The sequence below is a fragment of the Genypterus blacodes genome, unplaced genomic scaffold, assembly GCF_046128005.1.
Source record: "Genypterus blacodes isolate CSIRO-AG114 ecotype Tasmania unplaced genomic scaffold, CSIRO-AGI_Gbla_v1 ptg000073l_1, whole genome shotgun sequence".
NCBI lineage: Eukaryota > Metazoa > Chordata > Actinopteri > Ophidiiformes > Ophidiidae > Genypterus > Genypterus blacodes.
In genome coordinates, this window is record NW_027466883.1 from 2,622,991 (window position 1) to 2,650,393 (window position 27,403).

A 27,403-nucleotide genomic window follows, 5' to 3' on the forward strand; every position below is an offset into this window, starting at 1 on the left:
CCAACCATTTTGCGGCACATTTTCAGCGTCATTGTGGGAATTAATCTCATTAGGAAAAGTGGCCATAGCCTAAATTCTTCAGTTCCAGTTCAGCACACACGCTCACATGAGGTTTGCTCTGTGATTTTTATTGGAGTTGGTGGCTTGTTGATGAGGTTTTGTCTGAGGACCATTAGGCCACCATGATACTCAGGACACACTGACACATGCACTATGCTCTAACACCACTCAAGTCACTCCAGACTCACTCTGCATTCAAACACACACTTTGAAAACAGGCAGGTTGACATTAAAATTAATGTTATTTAATTTGGGTGGTAAAAGATTTCTTTTGTATTTGTGTTTGGATTAGCTGAGGCTTGTCAGGCGAGTTAAAAAGTTGATTTTGGCTCCTGGGTGTGACTTCTTCTTCGCTGGTGGCGGTGCGTTTGCCAGGTGTGAGTGTACTCAGGTGTTCTTGCTGTTGAGACTCACCAAGCCGGGAGACAAAGGGGTCAAACTCAGCAGCTTCTTGTACTGCTCAAAGGTGAAGAACTGCAGAAAGAAAGACAGATTGGCACAAATGAGTCATCTCCGTCCAAAAAGCCACAGAGCATTTAGAGGCTGACACCTCTACGCGCACACACACACACACACATACACACACACACACACATTCTGGAACACATACACATGTAGAGAAGAAAGTACCTCAGAGTTTCGTTTGCAGGCTACGCAGCACTTTGAATTTTAGACTACAATCTCTCTGTGAGTGCAGAAGGAGACACATCCACTGATTTGTTTATCTGAGCAAAGGGCAAAACGCCAGCAGAGGCGTTTTAATCGGAGCTTTAATTTTCTCTAATTCGTCGCTCCAGACATGTCTCACCCTCGGCCTGCTTTGTTCGCTGTGTGAGCGATTACCCCATCTTCTCAGTGTGAGTGCTCACTTTTAAAGTTCACAGATCCTCGTCTCCAGTATCTCATTACAGAGTCGCTCCAAAACCCCCCAAAACCCCCCAAAACCCCCCTGTGCACATGAGCAGCAGGAGGGAGGGAGGGAGTGACGCACTACAAACATGCTCGGGCCATATCAAAAGATGGTGCTCGAAGGAAGCTTGGCCATAAAAGCTCGTAAGTCAATATTTGGAGGGGATGGCGGAACAAACAGGAGTGGCAGGTGATGAAACCGAGGCAGCATGTGAGTAAAATGCATGTGAGCGACTGCGGTTGGGACTGTTTTCATACGGTAGCACAGCGGTCCTGTAGCCGTGGTGAAACCAGAGCCGGATGGTTGCGACTCTTACCTTGACTGCTCTCTTTGGCGTCTCGGCCACAATCGGAGGGAGGATGCCCTTATAGAAGCCAAATATTCTGCAAGGAGAGAAAATAAACGGTTACACGTGCTAATCTGATGACTTCACACGGCTTTAAGTCCCACCTGACACTGTGATCAAGGAGGATTTTGTGATTGAATCTCAGTTTCAGACCTTTCCGTGATGCTTGTACACGATTGGAGCGCCTTGGCTACATGTTGCTATTGCAGGGATCAAATCCGCGACTCTAACCGCTAGGCCGCTATAACGTCGCGTACGGCCTCTCGAAATGAATGCAGACCTTGTCATGCCGAGCTCACAGAATGGAAACAGAAAGTATATTGCTGCCATTTGACTACATAAGTACTAAGATTTATTCTAAAACCACAAACCCCGGTAAACACGTTCTCTTGAAATTGGAGGAGAAAATGATTTAAGTATCTGTTTCGGCATTTATAGGAGCGGAAGTTTCAAAAGAGGTGGCTGTATAATTTGGGTCAATTTTGCCGTTTTTCTTCGCTCAATCAAACTTCAGCCACGACTCAAAGTGCTGTTTGGAAACGGGAAGAAATATGAATGAATCAGTGAATGATGCATGTCAAAATGGATCGCTATGGTTACTGATGTATGTATTATGAAGCGTGAAAAGTGTAAAAGTGTGAAAAGTGGATCACGGCAGGCAAGAAAGGAAACATTTTCTGTTAGACATATTTTTGAAGTTTCATATTTAATCGAATTTTTCGATATTTTTCACAAATAGTTTTTCACATTTGAGAGTTTCTCCTGATATTTCACTCTATTTTGCTCTAAATCTCTAAAATAGCAATCTAAATGGGATCGCTATTTTGTAAGCAATCACATTTAGATTGTATAACTGAAGAGTAAAGACAGCCTAGTTACTCATAGTAGTTAGTCATTTTGATTTTAATTTTGAAGAGTTTATCTAGCGTCATCTAATCTAAAAATAAATTTTCACAAACCAAACCTCAGCTCAATTCAACCATCTCTGCTGTGTGAATCAGAGACATCTAACAAGAAAGTTATGATTTGAAAAAAAGTTAAACAATTAATAAAAGCACACCGAGTCTCCCACAAACACCTGGACAGAGCTCATGATGACATCACTCTGACGCAACCTCTTCCTGCATTGCATTAGCAGGCGGTATGTTTCCACTCTGCACAGGGAGCACAAAATGTGTTGCATATACATTCAGAAGTGCCCCCCCCACCACCCCCCACCTTTACATTTAGTGAAAACATGGGTCTCATGGTGCTCGTGCTTCACCACGCATGGGTTACAGCAAAGCATCAGCACAGGTGATCATTATAATCTATTGATTCTCTGTCTGAATTTGACCTCACTAAGCTCCGCCCCCACCCTTGCGAGACGATGAAACGGATCTCAGCCCAGGTGTCCTACACCCGAAGCATCACATACTGATCAATCATTACATGTTTTGTTGCTAACAAAGAGTCACTGGCAACAGCAAAGGACTCTCATTCCTGCATGTTGTTTTAGAGGGATTGCCTGAAAGTGAAACAGGTCAAACAGGTCTAAATCTTTAAACAAGTGCAGCACCAAACACAGAACTAACACTAATGTAACGAGGAGAGGCTCAGGGTTACAGGACACTTGTTGACTGTACGCTATGTGTCCTTAATGAATAATGGCTGGCATTATGTGTGAACACAGTTTTAGTTTGATTTTGAGTGCCATTACGAGACGTGTTGCAGCATGTGTTCACACTGTGAGCAGCCAACAGGTCACAGGAAGTCCATTAATTCTTGTGCAGCTGAGGGAGCAGGGAAATGTAACGACACGCCAACGATCGACACGCCAATGATCAACACGCGCGACGGCTGAGAAAACTTTGCTGCGACTGAACTATTTTGTTTTTTCTTTCAGTCACCAGCTGCGTTTCAGATTCCAATCGCTTTACTGCTGCGATTGCGTTAATGAGCAAAAGTCGATGACAATAATTCAGAGCTGCTACGCTCTCTGCCACTTAGACGACAAACAAGTCTGAACCAGTCGCGTATCATGGTTAATTTAATCCAAGTGAGAGCTTATCATCAAGGTCTGATCCTACTTAACTAAGTCCCATCAACGCACCCCCATATTTCCAGACTTCTTATTGTAATGATTTATACAAGCTGAAATGTTCTTATATGTAGTTAAGCGTTTTGTGCTGAGGGAGGTTAGAGCAGCAGCAGAGGTGTAAATCAGGGAGAGTGTATTGATATGAACACACGTTTGTGGACAAGGAGGACAATGCGGCGTGACCGTGACCGAGTGTATCTTGTGAGCAGTGGCACCAGCTCTATTATGGCAACACACTCCACAAGTCAACAGAGATGTACTTGACCGATTGCGTACAACTGTAAAAATTCCTGCCGCTGGTGTACATTTGTGACAAATCCCCCCCCGTCCCCCTGAGAAGGACGAGCCACACGCCGCGGAGAGGTCGCCTTCAGGTAATCGTCGTCTAGGCGCTTGTTGTCAGGTGACATCGTCGGAACTATTTCATCTACATCAACACCTGTAGCTACAGGAGCGGCGCTGCCTCTGGGTAATGGAGCCACAATAATGCTGGGGTAAGAGATTATGGCAAAGGGAAATCCCTCCTGGAAGCAGAGATTAATCTCCTGTATGGTTTATGTCAACAAGTTATTTCAGGCAGACGGAAGGCCCTGCCCTCGGCTCTCTTTGTCCATGCAAATGCTGGCCACAGATTTCCCGGGTGTGGTCAGACTGGGGAGCCACCAGGTGATGAAGGAGGAGTGAAATTTGTTACAGAACAAATATGGCCTCCACTGAGTGGCCATCATTTGAATCCTAATTTGATTCCCAATGTAAAGTACACAGCAAGTCCCTTTTTTGGCTTTCCTATACAAATGGCCTCCTGACACAGAGCAGATGGATGTGTGTGTGTGTGTGTGTTTGTGTGCGTGTGTGTATGATTTGTCTTTCATTTTCATAAACCTTTCCTTTTTTAACAGCCCCCATCCATCTGGAGAAGACAGTGACACTGCCACTACCAGACGGACGCGAGCAATTATTTAAACTAGATCATGGCTGTCACCGGGCCGACATCAGCGCCGTGTCTAAGCATCCTCTTCATCATTTGAATTTAGCAAAAACTCAGTTGAGCTCAGCCGGTGCCAGCTGTGGACTGTGTTGTTGACTTGTGTCAATTTTCACAGCGCTATGGTGAGGACATCCATGGGAAACGTGAGCGGCCCCCTGGGGGAGGACTTTGCACCGACATGTAAACAGCCAGCATGCTTCATCTGCAAATATTTCCACTTTCCCACTGTCTTGCTGTAACCTTGACATTGTCACTATAACGGGCGCCGTGCAGCAGAGTGTTTCGGCCCGTTCAGGACGAAGAAAACTCGGAACTCGTGTCGGTGCAACGTGGACTTAAAAAGATGCAAATGGATTCAGCTCCACGGTGTAAAGGTTAAAAATAAAATATGACCACACATGTGCTATTTGTGCGCCGACTGTCAGGGAGATTTGAGGAGGTTTAGTGGCGTCCAGCTGTGCGATGAAACTGATGAGTCAGTCCGTGTTTTGGCTCATTTTCTATCACAGAGTTGAATTTGCAAAACGACGGATTCTGTGATGTACGAAATGCCTCCACTGACCTAAACTTGGCATATGTAACTTGTTAATCAGTGTGTGTGTGTGTGTGTGTGGAGTATTGTGGTTTGTGCACTTTTTCATCTGGAACCCACATTTTTCTAAACAGTTACATCTAAAACCCAAAGCAACCTCATCATCATCATTTTGACATTTTCAGAGGATGATAGAATCTGGTTGTTGAGGGAAGGTAGGGGGGGCGGGGGGAGCATACCTCTTCCAAGGCCGGAGAAAAGTCGTCTTCTGCTAACAATATGCTGTCCCAAAGAAGACATGAAGTGAGAAATGACAATAGTAACATAGTTTTGGTGGTTGTTGCATGTTTGTAGTCCGATTTGTTGTTTGGAGTCGGCGTGTCCCTCTAGTCCACCGGGATAAATATGAATATTATATTTACATTACATATTTTCATCATTACTTTTGAGGAAAAGGACCCACAAAAAATGCCTCACCTCACATTGTTAGTAAGTCATTTCTTAACTTCCTGGATCTGGATTAACACTTAAACTTAATGGGCCCCGTTGCTCAATTGGGTTTCAGAACCCAATCAGTTCAGAACTTTGAGAGCAATCCTGCTGACACACAAACAAACAAACCAACCAACAGATGTGTTGAAAACTCGAAGAGGCCGTTAAAATCTCTCATCAAACTCACGTCAGTTTTTCCACACACACACAGACCTATGTAATTTGCGGGACATCTGCATCTTTATCTGCAGGTTCTCACACATCAATAGGTGTACATGTTTCTTAGCATGGGTGGTCCGAGCGGGAGTCGAACCCCCCACCCTGCAGAGTTAGCTGCGAGCGTTTCTAATCGATCCGACTGTATTCAGGCTAAAGCGAGGTCGCCTTTAATATTCACCGTGGCCGTCCTTTGGGTCCCGACCCGCTCTCTGGATAACACACTGGTAAAGAATGCTTGAGAATAGAGTCTTTCTGTGTGCCTCCAGACGGAAACACTTAACACATGCTCACGCTGCTGCACCCTCATGCAACAGAGAAGAGGGGAGAGCGGCCTGTAAGGCAACACACAAGCACGTCTCTGTGAGAGCACTTCAAACATGTCAGAGCTGCAGGAGTTCAGGCTCAAAATTCTGCCAAAAAGACTATCTTAAAAATTAGGATAACAACACTATATTAACATAAAAACTATTCATCAAAACATCCAGTTCATGTTCCAAATGCATCTATCCATCCCAACTCTGCAGGTCTGGCTGTTGGCGTCTAAGATGGTGTCACACGCGCGCGCATGCTTCCATGTCTTTCTGCAGTCTAATCACCAGGCTCGGGCTCCACAGCTCGGGTTTCCTCCCTCATCGCCTCAGAGGAGAAATGTGAGGCCTGGCGTGAGCTCGGCCCTGCCACGAACCCACCGGAGAGGTTTATTTTTAATAATAATTCTACAACAGCGGGGCCTAAAACTATTTGTATAAATTATAACTAAGTGGTTGGGCCTGGAGGTAATCCGCCGACGTGCTACCGGGGGAGCGATTACAGCCTCAGCGAAAATATATGGTCGGTGATAATCGGCCGGCGGCGACGGGGATCTTCTGTTCTATTCTGTTGACGTTCTTATACATGTGGATGGTATGTAATTTACTTTACTGTTGTCAGTGATGCGACGCGAAAGACACACCCCAGAAAACATACAGGCATGCAGGCGAGGTGAGGAGGCCGCCGCAGCAGCAGCAGCAGTATAGCATGTGTGTATGTTGAAGCACAGCCAGCGGAGGATTTGCAACTGTCACTAGGCAGCCTTCTCGCCATGCGCTCGCTCACACCTCGCAGCAGATCAACTTTATATCCGCTATAAAGCTGTCGGCTCGCCATAAACAGACTGAGTGGCAACCACTTTCTCCTGCGTCTGCACTGTCTCAACGGCCTGTCACACGCCCGGCAGAGGAGGAGGGAACGCGGCGGGATGACTCACGCCAGCTCAGACCGACACAGAGAGCGAGCAGGGAGCGAGCTGGTTCTCTGCTTTTATAGTTTAGGCACAAACAGCTGCGTTTCTGCTCGCACAAAGACACAGAAACTCTTTAGTTTGGTCCAACTTTCTTCAACATTGCCGTTGTTTTACTCCACAACATGTATCAGATGAGTGCATGCTATTGTTTCCTTTGTAGAGTCAAGTTCAGCATGAGATTAATGAATGAACTTTGCTTTGAACTTTGAAGAAAAATGGCAGAAACAGTTTTATTCCAAACAGTTTTAGGATAGAAAAACAAATACTACAAATGTCTTTTTTTCTGTCAAAGATTCCCACAATTTCTTTCCACATTCATTCCTCCACAATTTACGGGACTTTCATTGAAGAATACATACTAGATAAATGTGAATAAATCATCATTTAACACTCTGATCCTTGACACTTGAGTGCTTTTACTGTTATTTTTTACTTAAGTAGACTTTTGAAAGCAGGACTTTTAGCTGTATTTGTGTATATTTCCATTACAACACAAGTACTCATATTACATAAAGGATATGAGTTCTGTGCTGCAGTAACACTGACGGCATTGGTGTCCCGAAGCAACTGTTTTATTTTAAATTTCTCCTTTCTCGTACACATTTAATAACAACTCCAACAGATTTCCTACCTTTCGTTGCGGTAGATGGTCCGGAAACAATCCCCCAGGCTCTTGTAGCTGTTGGGGTCACTGGATCCCCTCTGGATCTGGAACCTGCAAAGACATAATTCTGGTTAAACCCCCTCTGGCCTACAATCGCTTGCATCACCGCTTGCTTTATTCCTTCACTGTGTGTGTAAATCACAGTGTGACACGTGTGAAAAACACTTTGAACATATTCAATTTCATTATCAAAAATGAGCTCAGTCCCACCATATTTTCCTGCCCTTTCCCTTTCATCCACCTTTTTTTTCCCCCTCTGCAGATTAGAGGCTCCTACCTCCAGGTCCCCTCAGCGCAGGGGAGAACTCAAACATTTATTTAACCCAACCGATCCAATTAGTCACCCAACTCCGCAGGACCAGCCGTTTAGCGGCCAGCTTTTCTGCCACTAACATGCTAGTAAGCCAATGTAATAGCTCTATAGTTTCATGTAAATTTTTAATATGATGGAGCCAGTCGAAGGTCTTTTAGTTGTGTCGCAAACACACTGGCACCTCCCTTATAAAGGCTGGTGAGCTGTGTGTAAACCTTTTACACGCGAGACATGTTAGGGGTGAAAGAATGGAGCCTGCTGGAGATTGAGAGTGTGATGAACTTGTGTGTTGTGGTGATAATGAGAAGTTGCCGTCCAGAACTCCTACAAAAGCGCTGTTAAAGAATGTGAAACACCCTCAAGTGCAACAGATGATCGATCCCCTGAGGGCTCCAGATATCATTTAACTTTGCCCACAAACGGGAAAGGACGGAAAAAGAGAGCGACAGAGCTGAAGAGAGTTGTAGGGACCAGGACAGGAGAAAGATTCTCTCCTCATATGGCTTCAACTGCCAGGTCATAAGGGCAGCAGTAAGTCGTCCATGCGGGTGCCTGATGGGGCCATAAAGAGCCCCTGGGTTCCAGTGGAGGGGGAGTTTAGAGGGGTGAGCGGCCTTTCATATCGCCCGCAGATTAACATCTTAGAGGGGTGTCCCTCAAATCCTATTTGGTGGATTCCCAAATAGCTTGTAACCCTTGGCTGAAACCCAGTTAACACAGCATAATAAATAGATGTCTGACACCATATTAAAGAGAAGAAGAAAAGAAGGCCTTGCGGTATGATGAGGGGTGTGGGGGTGGTATCGGGGGCAAAGACTTGGAAGATTTAAGACTTCTGGGGCTTGTAAACAAATTCAAATCTGGCCTAATTAAAGGCATATGACACCAGGGTCGAGGATGGAAGGGACCCTGTCCACGGCCCCCCCCCGGGCCCCCTTCTCCTTAGCTCCAATTGCTCCGACCCAAACCGGCCCTGAGAGAGTTTGGTTGGCAGGGCCATGGTCCGGTTCCAGCCCCCTGACTCCCCTCTCGACCCTGGGGTCACCTCATTTCCTCATGGCCCTCTGCTACCCTGCCATAAAAGCCTAGGACCAAACAGCAAGGCCCAGGGAGCAGGAGATAATAGGGAGGACCAGAAGAACTCCTGGCAGCAGAGGAACCGTCAGGCCCCTGGCAAGGAAGCAGCTAATGTCACCTTCACAGCAGCCAACAGTGGAGAGAGACATACTCATCATCATGAGGTATGCAGGAATGATTCAGCAACAAACAGCTCCATAACACTCAATTGAATGGAGATGTATTGGAGGGCTGATGAAGACGATGACATGAGGGCCTCCAGACACAGCTCAGGCAGATGTACTTGGCCTTGGATTGAGTCGTCTTGATTGTAAACTCAGACCACAGAAAGCCCCGGGGCTGCTTTAAAACACTCCTTCACTTGTCTGCAAAAGCCAGCAGAGATACACTCAGTGGTGATGAGATCTGTGAGTTCATCAGGAGTCTCCCTCCTCCTCATCCTCCTCTGCCCGTCATCATCCCTGTCTTCCCCTGTTTGTGCTTTACAGGCCCACAGCTGCCCAGGTGAGGGTGAAGGTGAGGGCAGGTTGGTGCTTCTGTGAGCACGACAAGCTCTCTGGGGTAAATAATCCTCAAGACCTGAAGACCACCTGACCTTCACTCCCTATAAAACGACAAATCCAAGGCGTCCAAAAAGTCAAAAAGGTAAATGAGGGCGGAGCTGCAGGCCAGAGCCCCATTTGTATTTTTATGGACCAGAGCGCACCGGGCTGTGTCCGCTCCCAGACCCCAGTGGTAATGGGCTCGAACTGGGGACCAACAAGACAGGCTGTCCCCTCAGAGAGACCGAGATGTTGAGGTGAGGGGGGCGGAGTTTATTGGGTTGATCAAAAGGCAGAGGCATGATGGCAATACTTTTATAGGGGCATGCCGTGTTTTAAAAGGGGTCTTGTTAAATGAGAGGCATTCCCTAAGTGGCACTTTTGTATCATGGATTGTGGCCATTCTGATGATTGTAAGATTCAAGCTTAAACTTGTTATTTACTTCATAAAAGTAGAGACATTTCCTTCAAAAATGAATGTTAGCATTACAAAATGTAGAGTAAAAACCTGAGTAAAAGTCATTTAGCTTTTTAACATTACATGACTTGAATTCATGACATGAATTCATTGATTTTACAATTAATTATATATTTATGTTACCATTATATTATATCAAATTTACAACTATTAACTTAAAATATTATGGCTTAATTCTTGTAATAGTTCAACTTTTTCTTTTAAAATATAAATTTTTTGGGGGGGAAATTCATTTTCAAGAAATGCAGTAAAACTATATATTTTATTTAAAAAATGTAGTGAAGTAAAAGTTCTCCACTAAAGTGTAAATTCTACTAAAACATACTTAAGTATTGCAACTAAGTCTTTAAAAAAAAAACTTAAGAGGAATTAAGGCCTCATATACTGAGGTATTGACATATACAAGTAGAAACAATGATGTAACCCTTGTTATCTGTTACATTCTACACCAAGTGATGTCATTCTCTTTGACAATGAGCGATATGATTCATGTTCGCTGGTGTGTGTACAGACTGAAAGCCAACTCAGGCCTTTCCTCTTCAAATGCCAAGTGACGTAAAGATAAATGACGGACGAAAGAGGAGAACGAGTGTGAAGGGATGAAAGATGAGCAATTTTTTCACGTTAGATCTGAAGCGCATAAGACAATCCAGAAGGGAACATAAAGGGGAAATCTATTCTTTATAGCCAGACAGTTAATTTTAATGAGCGGGATCATAAATATGGTAAAAGACCATTGCATTGGTATATGAGGTTAAGAGCACTTTCCGACCTAAATGATCCAACATGGCAAAAAACGGGGCCAACCAATCCCATCACGGCTTCAACCGACCAATCCTGGCTTGGGCTTAAAAAAACCTGTGACCAATCATAACGCTTCTCCTAGCATAAAATCCCTGCTTGTTTTGACAGCTTAATGTTGACAGAATTCCTGTGTAAAACACCAACGGTTTGCAGTTTACGTTGAATCTTTGACAAACTGCTTGGCAAAAGAAAAAAAGTTGCGAGGGTGGCGGGAGGAGACCCATAAAGACTTTTGGAGAGAAAAATGGGGAAATAAAGACGACGGGAAGAAGAGGCATGATGGGAGCAGGCGGGAAGTGATAAACCTTTGGCACTTGTGACACGGCAGGCTGCCAGAGTCTGATCCCGCCGCTCGGGCCAAGCTGGGTGTGACCAGCACCACAAAGCCGGCAGGACCTGAGGGTTACGGACCAGGCTGCGGTGTAGATATGGACAAAAGGTTTTATGATTTTGAAATTGGCTGCGACGTCCCTCTGTCAATCCAGATTCTGTCTCACGCTGAGAAAACTGAGCTCACTGGTTTCTATATAGCGGCACTGGGACCAGTTTGGTCCGGTCCAGATGTCTCCTCATATACTGTGACCTGTGTGACCTGAGACCGGGCTTTGTAACTGAGGGAGAGCAAGGGGAGACACCGCATGAAACAGCGAGAGGACGCCTGAAGACGGCCTCACACTCAGACGCTCGGTGGACTGTGGCACATTCAGCCAAGGCTAATGTGGAAGTGGAGCGGATAAGTGGAAAAACATAAAGGCCTTTCTCGGGTGTTAGTTTAAACTGGGGCCTTTTAACCTCTGCCAAATGTTGTTACGGTGCTCAGAATAATGTTAGAGCAATGATGTTAATTATAGTAATGATATAACAGTGAGAGCAATATAAATAATAGTAAAAGCAATATAAAAAATGACTTTTTCAGTGGACCTGCTGGGATCCCTTAAGGACAACGCTAACAATCACCAGACTAGACTGATTCACATTACAAATGATGACTTAAGGGGAAGTTGCAAAGAGAGAAAAAAGAAGAAGCGTGACAGCCCAGCCCAGCCGGATCAGGGCGACGGGTCGAGGCCGCTGACACTAACGGCCTCTTTCATGAGAGGAAATGCCGCAGGATTTTCGGAGACTCCCCTGACAGCAGGTAACGACCGGCTATAACACGCTGCGCTCCAAACACTCAGTATTTCTACGCAGGGCTGTTCTGTTCTCAGCCCCCGAAAACCGCCGAAATCACAGCAAAAGGAAACCTGAACGCAGACACCCACAAGTGTCCCACAGATGCTAAAAACAAATGAGATCTCAGGGAAAGGCTTTATTGTGGCTTTAAAATGGGTCGTTTCAACTCGCTGGTACGTTTATTTGGGTGTTGAGTGACACATAGTTGGACTGGAACCGTATCGTATGGTGTCGTAATGTCCTGTGGCAGAAGGATCAGCGGGATGTGGATGAAACGTAGCTGAACGAGTGAAATGATGCGCTTCTCTCTAGGGCTTTTAATTGTGGCAATTGCGAAAAAACGACCAAAAGGTGGACCCAGGATTTAGAAGAGAGGCTTGTCGAATTTTGTGGTACCACACATATGATTTCCAAATGTGATAATTACACTTGTATGTGTTTACAAGGTCAAAGCCTTCCCATTGGCTCAGACCGGGCCATTGTTTCGCCTGTTCCGACGGGTGTAGCTGTAGTCGTAATGTTATTGTGGTGGACACCCCTGTCTACAGTCACACTCGACGCCATACTGTGCTGCCACGGTTCGGAACTCAGAATCTGGTTCAAAACCTGGCGAGGAATCCCGATTCCCCCGGCTTGAGTGTGTTTGTGTCGAGCCAAACCTTGAGTACAGTGGATCACGACCACATCAAAGAGAATCGGTGGAAGGAGAGAACTACCTCCCTTGCTTAAAGGGTCGGAGCTGAGCGATTTGAAATAGCAACCGACTATGGGGCAACTGGAAACGCTGCGTCAACTGCGACTCTGTCATCTAATGAAATAAGCGACAATTCTTTTGCTCCAAGTTTGGATCCGACAGATACGAGCGACAAAGAGAGCGAGAAGCCACTAGAGAAGGCAGCGAGAGAGGGAACGTTTGGAAAGCTCGGAAAAAGGGTGATGGAGGCGGGACAAAGGATGTACAGAAATATGTGTGTGTGTGTGTGTGTGAGAGTGACTATGCTGCGCTGTGGTCGCAGCACAGTCAGGGTCTCGAGGAATCAAAGCACGCAATGCCTTCACTCTGTAATTAGTGTACTGGAATGTGCACCCCATCACTGATAATGGTTACAGGTGCTCCAAGTACGACACACACACACACACACACACACACACACACACACACACACACACACACACACGCACACACACACACACACACACACACACACGCACACACACACGCACACACACATCTGCGCACAGTGAAGGGTCGTCTTTATTAATGACAACAGCGAATAAAGACAAACACGGATGAAGGAATCAGACGAGCAACACCATCTTGTTCATTGACCCACCAGGAAGTGAATCGTAACTCACCACGAGGGTCGATTGAAAAGTTCTGACCCTAGCACAGAGTTGTCAAAATGACTAGTTTTTCCAACATAGTTTCCTTCCAGGTCAACACACTTCAGCCAGCACTGATGAAGAGATTCTTTTTAAACCCAAACATATAGAAATTAATTTTGTCTGCGAGCTGAAGTGTCGGGCAGGTGGGTAATAGTGAGTTATAAGACTTCTCTCAAATGAATGCAGCTAATGTGGTTGATATGTCAAAACACAGAGGGAGTTTGACTACTTTCATAAAATAACATTACCATGGTTGCTCATGTCAGGCACAAAATCTATCAATCACCCCTCATATCAGTCTTAGAAATCTCCCAAGATCCTCCATGCTTTCCCAAGCTCATGCAGATGTTTGAGTCTGCGCTGACAGCGAAGACTTGCCCTGCAGTCTCACAGCGCCGGGGGGATTAGGAGCTGGTTTGACGACCGCTGACCCGCCTGTGCCTTTACAAGGCAAGATCAGCTATCAGGCTGCTGCCGCTTTGTGTCCTGCTGTTTGAGGGTTGTGTCAGGGATTCCTCCATAAGTGCACTGGGGTTCACCAAGCAGTTGGGGGGCCGAAAAGGGGGTGTAAGTGGGAGGATGGGAGGAGAGGGGACTGAAGGCCCCTGGGCCATCTTCAGCACCGTCGCCGGCTCTTTGACAGGACTGGACGTCATCTGTCAAAGCCCTCATCAAAGATCACTTTCAAGCCCCCCAAAGAGGGACACACTTTCATGCGTGCTGTGAGCAAATGGAGGTAGGGTTGCCATGGCTACAGCCGTGAGCCCGAGCCCGGACCAGGTTTTTCTAATCAGGCTTGAAACGGCCTACTGGCAGGCCGAGTGGTGTGCAACGACTCTGACAGCTATGTCATACAACACAATTTACTTGTAAAGCACATGTACAACATGAATTTAAAACAAAATATTACATAACAACAAAGTACAAATTCAGAAGTAGTGATGAAAGTTGAAACAATGCATTCCATATGTTGTTGACGATGTTGTTATGTAATAAAGTTTGTGTTACCAAAAGTGGTATCAGATTGAACAATAGGCTGTCCAGGGAGGCTGCCAAGAAGCAAAAGCCACTGAACACAGACTGGAAAAAATAGAAGTAAACAGTAAACCGTCAGTGGAAGTTCAGAGGGAGGAGCCAAAAAGCAGAATGATGGGTGGATATGAGAGAGAGAGAGAGGAGAACAATGCAAGAGAAAGGGAAGTACAACACGAGAGCAACGGCGGGCGAAACATAGGGAGGAAACTGGAGGGGTGGAGTGGCATAATGACATTTCGGGGCTCATTATGGCGAACACGTCAGATCAGATCATGGGCACGTCGTGGAGACCGAAGACGGCTAACAGGCAAGACGGGAGAAGCGTGGCTTTGGCTCCTGGGCGGAAGTAAAGAGGACGGCGGCAGGAAGGAGTCGTTCCAAGATGAGCGCGGCTGTGTATTTTGCGCGTGCGTGCGCGTGAGGGTGGAGCTCCGTGTAACAGGATCTGGACATGAAGGGGAATGGGAGCTCTGTGCTAGTCTCTAATGAGAGGGGGGACCTGATCAGAGTCAGATGGGGTGCCCCGAGCACACAGCCCCCCTGCGGAAAATGCCGCCCGACACCCTTTGTTACCTCCAAGTGAGCTGAGACCAGCCCATGAACCATGTAACTAGGTGGTTTCCAGGTTAATGAAAAGCTGTAACTCCGGTCCCACTGTCTCTCTCTCTGCCAGGACGACGACTCCCCTCACATCTCGCACCCTTCATGCCCCCCAACCCCCCCACATATTTGCCCTAACCTGGGGAGGGGGTCAGGGTCAGGGGCAATTAACTCTTTACTTTGTGTGAAGTATGGTACATTTACATTTTGGACATTGATCCATGCCATTATCCTGAGTGACTCTGAGTGACAAAAATGGTAGAAAATGAACTGAACGTGATGCAATAAGTGATAATACATGAAGAAATGTTGCTGCTATGTTTGAATTAACACCTGCCAGCCAATCAGACACAAGCATTCTCAATGGTCATGGGATAAATATTGACAAAGGCTACAAAGAGAGAAATCCAGGTATAAAATGAACCAAAAGCTTGAATGTAATGAAAAGGTCAGAGGTTCAATTCATCCTTCATTCATTCTGGATCTGTGTGCTCATCCTCAAATGTCCATTATTAACAAATGTATGTGTAAATGCTGATGAAAGAGGTCATAAGTCACAGCGATGGGGGGGTTGGACTGCCCCGGAGTCCCTCAGATGTAAGATAGATGTACTTGTTACGAGAGGTGAGTAACAGAGGTCGCGGCTTGGCTGTGGGTGATCACACAATGGGGAGCATCCGCGCAACAACAAAGACTCAAAGAGGCCGTGAATCATCTGCACTGGCGTTTACTTTTCGTTTCAGGCGTCGTATCCTCGGCGATGTCCACCGCCGTCTGACGGACGGATCAAGTACGTCCAACATTCAGCCATCATTGCCGTTTTTGGACTTTTAATAGTTGTAATAAATGTGCGGAACGTTTGCTTATTTTGCTTGAAAACATACCGCAGAGTTGTTTTGTTGTTTTGCCATCAATCATTTAGGGAAGACGTGTGTCACTTTGTGCAAACACAGCTGTGCATTTATCCACCGCAGCTGTGCTTCAGGATGAATCAATTTTTTCAAAAAAAGGGGAAAAAAGGCCGAACGGACCGGATGTTTTCTGAATCGGCAGAATGGCAGTGTTTGGCTGCGACCATGCTACTCCAGCACCCCCCCTCCCCCTCAGAGAGAGAGAGGGGGGGGGGGGGCGGAATGAGAGAGCTAGAGCCTCATTTGGGAAAATAGGTAAACATCAGCTTCCAGGTACACATTTTGTCAAGTTGAAATCCCTTTGATTCTAAGTTGGTGGAAAAAAGTAAATTTACTCCAGTTGTCGTCCAATTTGGGGACCGGTGGACATTAAAGCAGGAGCCGGAGCCTAATAAGAGCCATGCCTGAGAGAGGGACAGACCCAGTGGAGGTGTGTCTGTGTCTGACTCTGGGCTCCAACCTTCCTGCTAATGGATTTCAGCTCCCTCTTAGTGTCCCAATTAGTAAGCTGGTGTGTATACTTGGCCTATGAATGCGTGTGTAGGATGTAAAGTGGGTAAAGATCACATACAGTATGTCAGGACCTATACATGTTTGTGCATGTACTGTGTATATAGGGTGTTTGTTGGTCTTTCAGAGTAATGAGCAACCTCGTATGGTTTAGAAAGACAGATTCAATAAGCCGCCCTCATGACATTGTTCACATTTCCCTTCACGAAAACAAAAAGGCCATTCTGCTCCTTTCATTTGGTTAAAAAACAGATGATTTCCTGAGCCAAGAACAAAAGGAATCAATTTACTCAGACCCAGAGAGCCTATCGACATAAACACATGGCGACACAAACAGAAAACAAACAGATAAACCTGTCCAGTTTTAGAGGGGCTTTTACTGCTTTTTAAGGAAGCGCGTCACAAAGAAAATAGCGCGTGCACTTTTAACCCGACGACCCCGTGCGAGGACAGACAGCCAGAGCTCAACACTTACCTGTAATAAACCTCCATACCTTCACACACGGGAGCATAAATCACGCCGGGCGCCTTCAGAGTATCGGATATCGACTACTACAACCGTGCTCACCCTGGGCTTTTATCCCCCGCGCTTCCTCTCTGCGTTCTGGTGGTGGCATCGGCCTTCAAAGTGCGGCCGTCTCGCGTTTTTTAAAAGGCACGTCAGGCAGTTTATTTACCAAGAAACTGCTGCCGTAAATGACAGAAGAAGCAGTACAATTTACTGACAAGCAGTGAGTAAGGCAAGGGGGGGGGGGGGCAGCAGGAGCCGAGCCAGAGGTCTTGGCTAAGCCTGTGAAGGACTATAAAGCTTTAGTAGTAGCCCACGACCTGTTTATGGCTGGCTGAGACGTTGTGGTGTGAAGGCTCCTGATCACCAAAGACTGCTGCTACTCTTGCATAACAGACAGAAAAGAGATGAAAAAATGCCATGAAACACAGCGAGCGCATTCAGTGGCATTTTTTTTTTTTTTTTCCTCCCTCTGGAACCGCAAACCATACCCAAAAAAAAAGGATCATATTAAATTAAGTAATGAGGTAAAAATTTGAGTGATTTGCAAACATAAAAACGTCTTTCACGTTAACATTGTGTGGGGAATTTGAATGGGTAAATGATGCGTTTCATTTTCCACAAAATGTCTCAGGCTTTTGGCATGGGTGCCCGCCTGTGTGGAGAACGGAGAGCTGGGCTCAGGCACCACCGCCGAGCTGGGGGAGAAGGGCCTGGTATGCTGGGAACGCTGCTGCTACACGCACCCAAGTGCCCACCAATGCATTCCAAGGCAGATGTGAACTGGAAATAAATGTGTTTGGTAGCTTGTACCTACGACAACAGATGAGTTAATGAGTGTGTGTCTGTGTGTGTGTGTCTTACCTGGTCTTCACCACATCCAGGGGGTGCATCAAGCAGATCTCCACCAGACCTAAAAGGCAAAACCAACCAGGTCAGAATCACTTCACTTTATTGACATTTGAATGCGACTTCTTAAGCATGAATACGAATGTTTGCCATTGTGAAATCACGTTGCTCTCTGTCCTTTCTGCTCTTCGCTTACATTCCACTACATGAACCTCTGTGAATCGGTTGCGTGGGCGCAAAATCGATTCACTCTGGTTGCTTATCAAGCTCTTCTTCTTGTGACCAGATGGTTTCCCAGCCAAGAGAACCTTATAATCACTGATCATAACTCTGCCCAGGTTAAATTCCTACTACCTCAAGAATTCCTCATGTTTTGATCTCTGTGTTGATTGTGCATTAACATGGATCTGAAGGAGGGATCCAATATGACACTTTCTTTCCCCAAATAAATCATCTAAGTGTCTATAATTCTCTACATTTCAAGGCGGTGAAGGGCAGAAGCCACCGAGCATCATCCACGCGAACAGAGCACATCATCAACGTGCCAACAGCTGCAGAATCAATGCCGCCGAGTGATCAGTGAGGGACTCTGAGGTTTCACACACACACGCTAACTATGTGCATCTGTGTTGAAAAGCCACTGCTTTGGCACAGAGGCCTCCTGACTCAATCAGACTTTTTTTAACTCTGTGATTCTCACTGCATCCCTTCTCTGCTGCTCTCAGGGCTTCCCTTGCCGATTCCACTGTGTGTACACAGCTGCCGTGCAATATGGGCTCATTCTAATTTGCTCAATTAAGCATATTGTCTCTAAAGCGAGTGAGTCTTCTGGGGTTTTCCCAGGGAAGTAATTATCAAGAGAAATACCACAGAAAAATTACTTTGTCTGCAGTTGCATCTTAATTTACAATTGGGAGAACTAAGAACTATTGAACCAAGCTACTGGCGGGCAAGAGTCAAACTAAATTCCATCTCTCACGGCTCAGTTGATCCTGACTGAGGCTGTTAATCATACTGCACTAAAAGAGTAAACATTGAACTGCGTTGGAAACATTATTTTTCAAGCGTTGCTATTAATAGGGCCGCGGCGAAAGCCACCAAGAATCAAACCTTTCAACAGGTAATCAGACTACGCGATGAAACCTAACCTGCCCGCCGGCTCGATTATCCTGTTCAAACACCAGGATGCGAACAAGTGACCGAACAAGCTCCAACAGGTGACCTAGCAGAGGGAGAGCTGAGCCTGGGAAAGAGGAGAACTTCTGCAATCCCCTTTGCCTCGAAAATGCACGTTTGGACACTAAGTGGGGAAACTAAACAGAGTGAAGACAAAACTAAACATTGACCTAAATTCCTCCCTGTGGATTTGTCTGAGATAAAGCATAGATATAGCATTTGTCATTAATTAATAAGCACTTTGTGTGTAGCAAATGGAAAATAAGCCAATTGTACTGTCATCGATACACAAAGTGGTAGGATTGGGGGGAAAATAACAGCCATGGATAACACATTAGAGTCGTAGGGAGTCGTTCCAACTCACAGAATTGCATCCGAACCGGCCATTTTGAACATGTAGCATTGCCTGTTTGCATGTTTGCTTTTCCAACAGACTATAAGAGGTCATTAATAACCCAAAACAGGAGCTCACCGTTGCTCGCCTCTACCAACGAGTGACCAAAAGGAGCCGTGTACGTCTGCAAGCTTCAGTTGTAATGAGCAGCTCTGGAATTTGGGGCTCGTCGTCGTAAACCTCAGAATGCAGGATACAAGTTTCCAGATGCTCCATCAGCTTAGAATGGCGAAACTCTCTTGATCGATAAATTAAAGAAAACGATCGTCCTCTTGTGCAATACAGATTTTGTGAATTAAAGTGTGCAGTACTGTAACTACTCTCTTTAGATGTTGACTTTGTGTCAGTTTGGCACTCTTGTTGGGGCTCCAACATGGCAGTTGCTGAGGGATTAAGTGATGACAAGCCTGAATGCAAAACTAGGTTGTGTTTATTTGAGCATCCCTTACCGCCCTTACCGCCGAGACACCTTAAGAACAGCTGATGGTAGATGAGAGGGCAGACTGTAGAAAAAAACTAAACTGGAGAAACCTTATGAGCATAATCCAAAACTGACCTTTGCGCGACTTGTTGAGTCCAAATGAAGTGTGTTATGAGAAGGTGCTATAGGTGAATGTGCCACATACGACTCGCTGAAACCCTCTGAAAGTCAGTATAGTATCATTTCAAATGCTTTTCAGCTTTTCCATATTATATAAAGACTTATTCTCCCCTTGCAGCACCACTGTGCACACTGAGGGAAAGTGCAGCATTTTTAAGTACTGTCTTTTTAAGGCCCCCCCCTTTGTGTAAAGCATGCTGGCTTCTGATTGGCCGGCTAAAACATGATGGTTGCTTTGCACATTGTGGGTGTGTCTTGCCAGGTGTGTTACGTTAACATAGTTCATAATGACAATAAGAGAAACAAAGGCAATGTATACTGCGTGAATGAAGGCAAATTATTCCATCAAACACACGGTCGCCATTTCTTTTTGCGGTGGAGGTGTCCGTGTATTCTAACGCACAGAATATCCACCTTCCTCACCACCAATGAGAGGCGCCCTCTCATGCTAGGCCCCAGTGTATCGCACTCTTCTACCCCAGCTGTCAGCACATGCTACTGTTTAATCACAGAGCCCAGCAGTAGTGAACCCACACACCCCTGGGAGCACTTCACACCCATCTACAGCATCTAATGCCCTGAGCACGGTCAAAGCAGGAGATGCGACAAAGTTTAACCTCAGTTTGGCTCCCACGTCTCCTTCAGGCAGTGAGGAGGGGCACGATATCACACCATGTGCCATCTGGATGACATTTCTGGCTTTGTTATGCATCAATGAGTGACAAATTGGAGATTCTTTTATATGAAAGTTCTTTTGTTTTTCAGCCACAATGACACTGACAGGACTTGTCATCCAGTACACACACACACACAGACACACAGTTGGGTAGTAATGCTGTTGGTAAAGGCACGTCAGCTACGCAGGCTGGAGCGCAGCCATTATACTCATCGTACAGGATTGTTTATTGCCTTAACTGCATTGTTTGCCAAGGATATTTGTGCAATGAAATTAATACGAAGACTTACTATGGAAAATGTCTGAATACACTAAAATGTTACATTAAATCTACACCGTGACAACATGTAGCCCCGATTCAATGCCTGACAGCTTAAATCACAAGCAGCTTTAGAACCGCCGTGGAATTTTAGCTTTTGTTTCGGGTATCAGACGAAGAAACAACAAGGCAGGGCATGAAAAGAAAACTGCTGCATCATCCCCCAATCAGCCGGGGAGGTTTGACGACACAGCAGCTCTCTGAGGACAGAGCCGACAAGTCGTCTCACTGGTAGCACGGCGGCGGAGGCCGCCTCTGCATGAGCTGCACATTCCAAACCATCTGATAACTTGTCTTCCGAAGAGAGAAGATCATACATCACGCAGATGAGATGATTATCTGAGTTGGTTTTGGCTCGGGAATGCACGCAGTTTGCTCCCACGCAAAAGTGAGAAAGAAAAACAATGGTGCACCGGGGAGCGATTGCTCAACGGGTGCAGGTGTCATCCATCATGCCGAGACACACACACACACTGAATGACTGTAATTCCCAGCAGCCACAGGGAGAAGGTCACTGCCACAGGAAGCACGACTCCCCCACTTCTATAGGCAAATACATGAGAGGAATACTGGTTGGTCATTTCACAGGCTCTAATGAGAGCCTACTAACCACTCCAGTTAGTCTTGTCAGTATGTAACCAACTGCCTCTAAATTAGTCTCGTAAAAATAATAACAAAGTTTCAGCGCAAAGTGTCTGCAATTTGAACGATGGCACAATTTGAAAGGATTACAGATAATTTCACTCCGGCGGGCAAATTGAAAACATGAGCTGGATTACAGGTAAATGGAAATAAAATGTTCCATCCCTAATCGTTTTAACTTTGTCATTACACGATACATTTCTCGGTTCACTGACAGCCCAAATCATAGCTTGTCCTGTGGTTTCCGCGGCACGAGATCAGGCAGGGAACGTCGCGATGACAGAGCCTTGCCTTCGCCGCCGAGGTCTGCCTTCACTTTGACACAGCTCCTGGCTGAACCTGCAGGTGATACCTCATACCTCCATGTCCTCCATTAATACTTTTTAAAACACATCAGATATGGAATGCTAAACAAACCCTCCGCGCCGCTGCCCTCCCCCCTCCCTCCCCTTCCATTTGTCATGCACTGTAACAAAGCCAGCGTGATATCTATCGGCAGCCGGGCCGGCCTCTCTGACTGAGAGACGCAGATTAGCTTCAGTTTTGTTTTGATCCCGATGCAGAGGAGGAGGTGGAAGAGTGAATACTGGCACTTTGGCACTGCCATGACGGCTGTAAACATCAGGGACGGTGATAAGTAAACAGATGCTAAGATTATTTAAGTAAATAACCTACAAGAAAATGTTTTATTTGACTTAACAGACCTCTATGTATGGATAAAAAAACATTTTATATTATTAGAAATAGAAGAACGTTCCATATTGTTGACATTTATTGTATTAATTCATACCAAAAACTGTAAACCTAACGTGACAGAGGACAATAAATGCACGCTTTTTATACGGTTGGCATGAACAAGACAAATAGGGGAAATGGATGAAATAAATGGAACATACAGGTTCCCAAATAACACCAGTCTGGCTTTAAACAGGCCAATAAATGTAACATACTACCAAGCGAGGCACACTGCAGAGCTGAAATACTGCCTGAGAGGAGAAGATGTTTTTACAGCAAGCAGCCGCCGCAGCAATTCAAATGTGATCCTAGTTCTAATAAATTAATGTACAAACCGTACAATAAAGGCCCAAACCAATCCATAAGAACATGTGTAATGACATCATGGGCAGGGAGCAGAGGCACTGTGGGAAAAGACATACACGATGGGATATTAAAGGATAATTAAAGCTTTTCACAGGAGAAAGATACTTAAATAACGCAGAAGCAGACGACCATTATGAGAAGTGATTTATGCTCCCAATCCAGCTCTCCTCTCCGGTCAAAGGAGGATGTGGAGCTGATCTCAGTGAATTAGTGGAGAAGAAATAATATCCTAAACCAGCAGGAAAAGGAAAAAAACACCCTCCCATCATATTAACTCCTTCTGCTAAAGCAAACACAAGGCGTGGAGGTACTGATTATGGAGGAATTTACATATTTAACAAAAACAAGACCTTATAATGGCTCAGGACATCTGGAGGAAGGGGAGGGAGAAGGAGAGAGAGAGAAGGAGCGAGAGAGAGAAGGAGAGAGAGCTATTAATCAAAGATATAACCAATCAGGCTTCCTGTCTCATGAGCGCAGCAGCGTCTCGTTGAACTCCCCAAACAGTCCCTAATTCTGCTCTCCAAAAAGCTCAAAGGGTGCTTAGAAAAACAAGCGGAGCCATCTCCAATGACAGCGGGGAGGCGGGGGGTTAAACTTAGGGGCCCTGACTAGCAGCAACCGTCCCGGCATTCTTCAGGCCTGCCCTGTAGCTACCGGTGACCACCTCTGAGGCCACAAGGTGTCACATGATTGAATGAACGAACGAATGGCCTCCATTTTCCCCAAATCAGCTCAATTTAAAAGTATTCTTTGCTATTTTTGATTTGGTCCACTTGGACGTTTTCATAAACTCGAGTCAATTCCTTTAGACGCATTCCAGGCTCTAACTGAACAAGTTGTTATTCAGCACGTCACCTTAATCATCAGTCATCAATACACGAGTTCAGACAAAGACAGAGAGGAAAGAGGAGACAATTCATCTTTTTTTACTGCAGAGATTTCTATGGAACCTTCACTTACATGGAAATCCCCTTAGAGAAAACGTAGCCATGGATTCAAAGTGTTTTACGGCACCTTTTGCACTAAAATAAGCTACAAACACACTACGTCCGGAGCTCAATCAGCGGTTTTCAGGTGTAATATAGAGATTTTTCAGTGAGGTATGTAACACGTACAGCAGCTTGTCATCAGCTCAGATTTATCATTAGAAGTCATGCGCCATGGCACATCTTCGCCCACAGGCTACAGGCAGACAGCTCGGGTATGTCCCTGTCTGTCAAACTCGAGATGAACTCTGTGATATTGATGGAAGTGTGAGGGTCTTTGTGTGCGGTGTGCGTGTGTGTGTGTTTGAGTGTCAGACCCATCACCGCGCCAAGCTGCTGTTGATAAGTCAGTGACAGATTGACGGGCGGCCTGTGCGTAAGAGACGCTCGCTGTGCCGACACTGGCGGCGTCAGCGCCGCCCATCTCCCAATACTGTCAGGATTTCCTTGACACCTGTGGTCACATTTTCTATACAGCGCCATCCGATGCAAATGGCTGCGCCTGCCGCACGGAAGTGGAGGGAAGAAAAGGGGGAAAAAATGGATGCAAAACCGGTTGTAACTGATTTTTGAGAGTAAGTGCTCCATGTCATCCCAGACAGATTCTTTCTTTAAGCAAATTGTCTCCAACTCCTGCAGGGCACCTGTCACCATGTGTATCAACAGTACTCATCCTGTAATAAAGGTGTGAGGGATGCCATATGCAAATGACACATAGGCGCCTATTCTTCGGTGACAACCACACCACAAAGAGTTTCAAAGAATGTCACAAAGTTGCCAACTATAAGGCAACTGAGGACACATAAGGTCCAACTATAGGGGATTTTACTATTACATAAATAAATCCATAAAGGTTTATCATATGAGGCTAAACAACCAAACCAACACAGATTTTACTATGATAAATACAAACACATATTCATTTCATGTCAGCAAAATGATTAACTGCAGGCTAATAAATGATTGGTGAAGTATGCAAAGTGTGATAAGATACTCCCTGTGGGCATTCTTGAGGAATATTACAGCGATTTTTCATGCGGGTTTATATAAGTAAACACATATTTCACAAATTGCACCGCTGCCTCTACAAGCCCAGGACTCAGAACATTTCCTAAAGCAACAGTTGAGGACCATGTAATTCTTAAAACCAAATAAAAACAGAAAAATAAACCCAGACTGGCATTTAAACTGTTTTCACCTGGCAACGCAGCGCTGCTTAATGACTTCACACACTCCGCCGTGTACTTCACCCCCCCCCCCCCGACTCACCTGTCTGCACCGCTCCATCAAACCTCCACACACACCCACGGGGTCAAACAACAGAGCTGACAGCCGCACAGACTGTGTCTCCTCTGTTGTTTACACCCGGGCTTTGCTTGTAATTGAACACACAAAGAGGAGGAATAATCCTGTAGTGATATTGTTGACTCATTAATCAAAGGCAATTTTACATACCAGTCGGCACAGAACAGACTGATGCACACACCTTCAACCTCTAACACACATGATGCTGAAAGGTCATATCTGTGCCTGAGAATGACAAATCTCCACCGTGCATCATCAATACTTGTGTGGGCTGGAATTTGCCTTATCACAACATAGCGTGTGTGTGTGTGTGTGTGTGTTTGGGTGTGTGAATTTGTGGGTATGTTATTGCAATCATTCCACACGATACAGTAGCCATGCAGTGCTCTAGTCCGCTGTTGTTCAATGATTACTGCATTAAACAAATACCCTCACAGTCACTTACTCACACTGATACTGGGTGGGAAAGGGAAAATGGAGCGCTCAGTCATATGTTCCGCAACAGTCAGGTCAATACCATAGATAGACCAACCACATACACTCTCACATTCATATCGATGGGCAAACTTTGGCTGTATCTCTAAATCGTTTTCATTACAGAACAGTTCCATTCATGTAAGACCTGAGGATGAAAAGTCATGTAATAAGCTAATAAGTTAATAAACTGTATTTGGGACAGATTTATCCCCAAAAGCAATGGATTCTGGGAAGTAAGCTTTGAGATTTAACATTTGATGAGTTTAGTGATCTCTCAGGAGGACGTTTACCTCGGACTTCTATGTGAAGAAGGAGAACTGGTGATTATAAACTGAAATAATGTAAATACTCATGATAATCAATGCAGCTGGCTGACAAAAAGTGAATCTTCTGCCTTCTGCTTCACAGCTAGAAAGGCATAAAGACGAACACGTTTCCCTGTTCTGCTGCCTGAAGCCTGAAGCTGATTATGGTGATCCTTCATCCTCTGCTGAGTGATGTATCACACACAGCACTGAACGGGACGCAAGTGAACTTCCCACTATAGACACCACCATCATTAACTTCACCACCGGGTCACCACATCAACTACAACGTCGCCACCAGCTGCCGACACGCCCACCCGGACCTAACCTCCAGTCCTCCACCAAATCACCTTGTGTAAACAAAGATTACACCTCAGCCCAAACCCCAGAGGGGAGAGCTGTGTCATTACTGTCACCTAGTGGACAGAAGCGAGACAGAGATTGATTAACACAAACGGGGAAGCGCGAGTGACTGCTTGAGAAAAAAAAAAAAAAAGGCCCTTCGGTTGAGAGTAAAAGGAAAGTAGTAGCAAAAGTGAATTCCAATTAATCCAACCTTGGAATTAGTTACTGTTCCCTCTGCTCCTGTTTCATAAATGAGCCCCGTGTGTTAATCTTAAACTCTACAAACGAGACAAGCCTTCATATAACCTCCAGACAGAATGCGTCTCGTAGGCATTATACCCACACGGGCCAAAACAAGTCCAGAAGCTCACCTGAGTCCATAAAAGCTGATAATAGAGCCAATAATTGGGAGGGAACAGCAATAATGAACGTTTAGTGAGGCAGTAAATTCTTTAATTAGTTGTAAACACCCTGTGTCTATGTGGACACGTTGAAGCTCCACCCCCCCCCTCCTCTGCCTGCCCCGCCTCTGTCTGGAGCTGGACGCACATTTAAGATGCATTACGGTATTTGGCTCATTGTGGGGAAGAGAAAAGACCACCGGCGTCCCTGAACAGGTGGTGGAGCAGCTGAAGCTTTAAACCTGTTATGTCGGAGCTAATTAGTACATTTTGAAATTTGCGATCAGTGTTGAGTCAAGATCTTCCATGGGCTCCTCTGGGAAACGGAACCCGGGATTCTGTGGGTAGGAAGACAACGCTCTTGGCTGACATTTGTGGGACACGTCATGGAAGGGACAGACTAAAGAACATGTGCTCTTTGCAAGGTAGATAAATGCAAATGATGCACGGAGGGAAAAAAAAAACCCCAACGGACATTCCTGAGGTGTGACACCATCCGTCAGGAGAGAACGAATAAGCCGACAGGGTGGTTCCTCTTCGCTGTACTGTACTGGCACTGGCATGATGGGAAAGGGTAGTAGCAGTGGCAGGTCCTGCGTTCCTCGTAGCTTTAGCCAGGAAGCCATTACCAAAGTGTCAATGCACTCAGCCCTGTACGAACACAACAAGGCTCTCTTGTCCCCTTCAGTCTGAGAGACACTGGCCTACTAGCCTCAAACAAGACGTTGGCCAACTCCAAACATTGCATAACCCAGATCCAGATGCACGGCGGTGGTTTGGGCCTGATGAGAGACTGTGATTATGTTACATACGATGGCGGTTTGATGCACTAATTATGCAATCAGCAGCATGACTTTGTGTTATGTGTATGATTTATCAACATTATTTGAAATGGGGTAATTAATTGTCCCAG

The 27,403-nt window shown here is 45.6% G+C and overlaps 1 protein-coding gene across 3 annotated transcripts in view; it reads right to left on the reverse strand.

The window, feature by feature from the left end:
* Positions 1–27,403, reverse strand: part of slc25a21 (solute carrier family 25 member 21) — a 73,355-nt gene that overhangs the window by 6,511 nt on the left and 39,441 nt on the right. Inside the window, exons 1-5 of one of the 3 annotated variants that reach the window (XM_076157321.1) lie at positions 24,927–25,029; positions 17,775–17,823; positions 7,541–7,624; positions 1,287–1,353; positions 475–534 (exon numbers count right to left, since the gene is read on the reverse strand). In XM_076157321.1, coding sequence (XP_076013436.1) covers positions 475–534; positions 1,287–1,353; positions 7,541–7,624; positions 17,775–17,803 — 240 coding nt within the window. In that variant the 5' untranslated portion in view covers positions 17,804–17,823; positions 24,927–25,029. Of the gene's footprint in view, positions 1–474; positions 535–1,286; positions 1,354–7,540; positions 7,625–17,774; positions 17,824–19,407; positions 19,566–24,926; positions 25,030–27,403 lie in introns of those variants that run through there. The other 2 variants (XM_076157322.1, XM_076157320.1) reach the window with 2 other exon arrangements.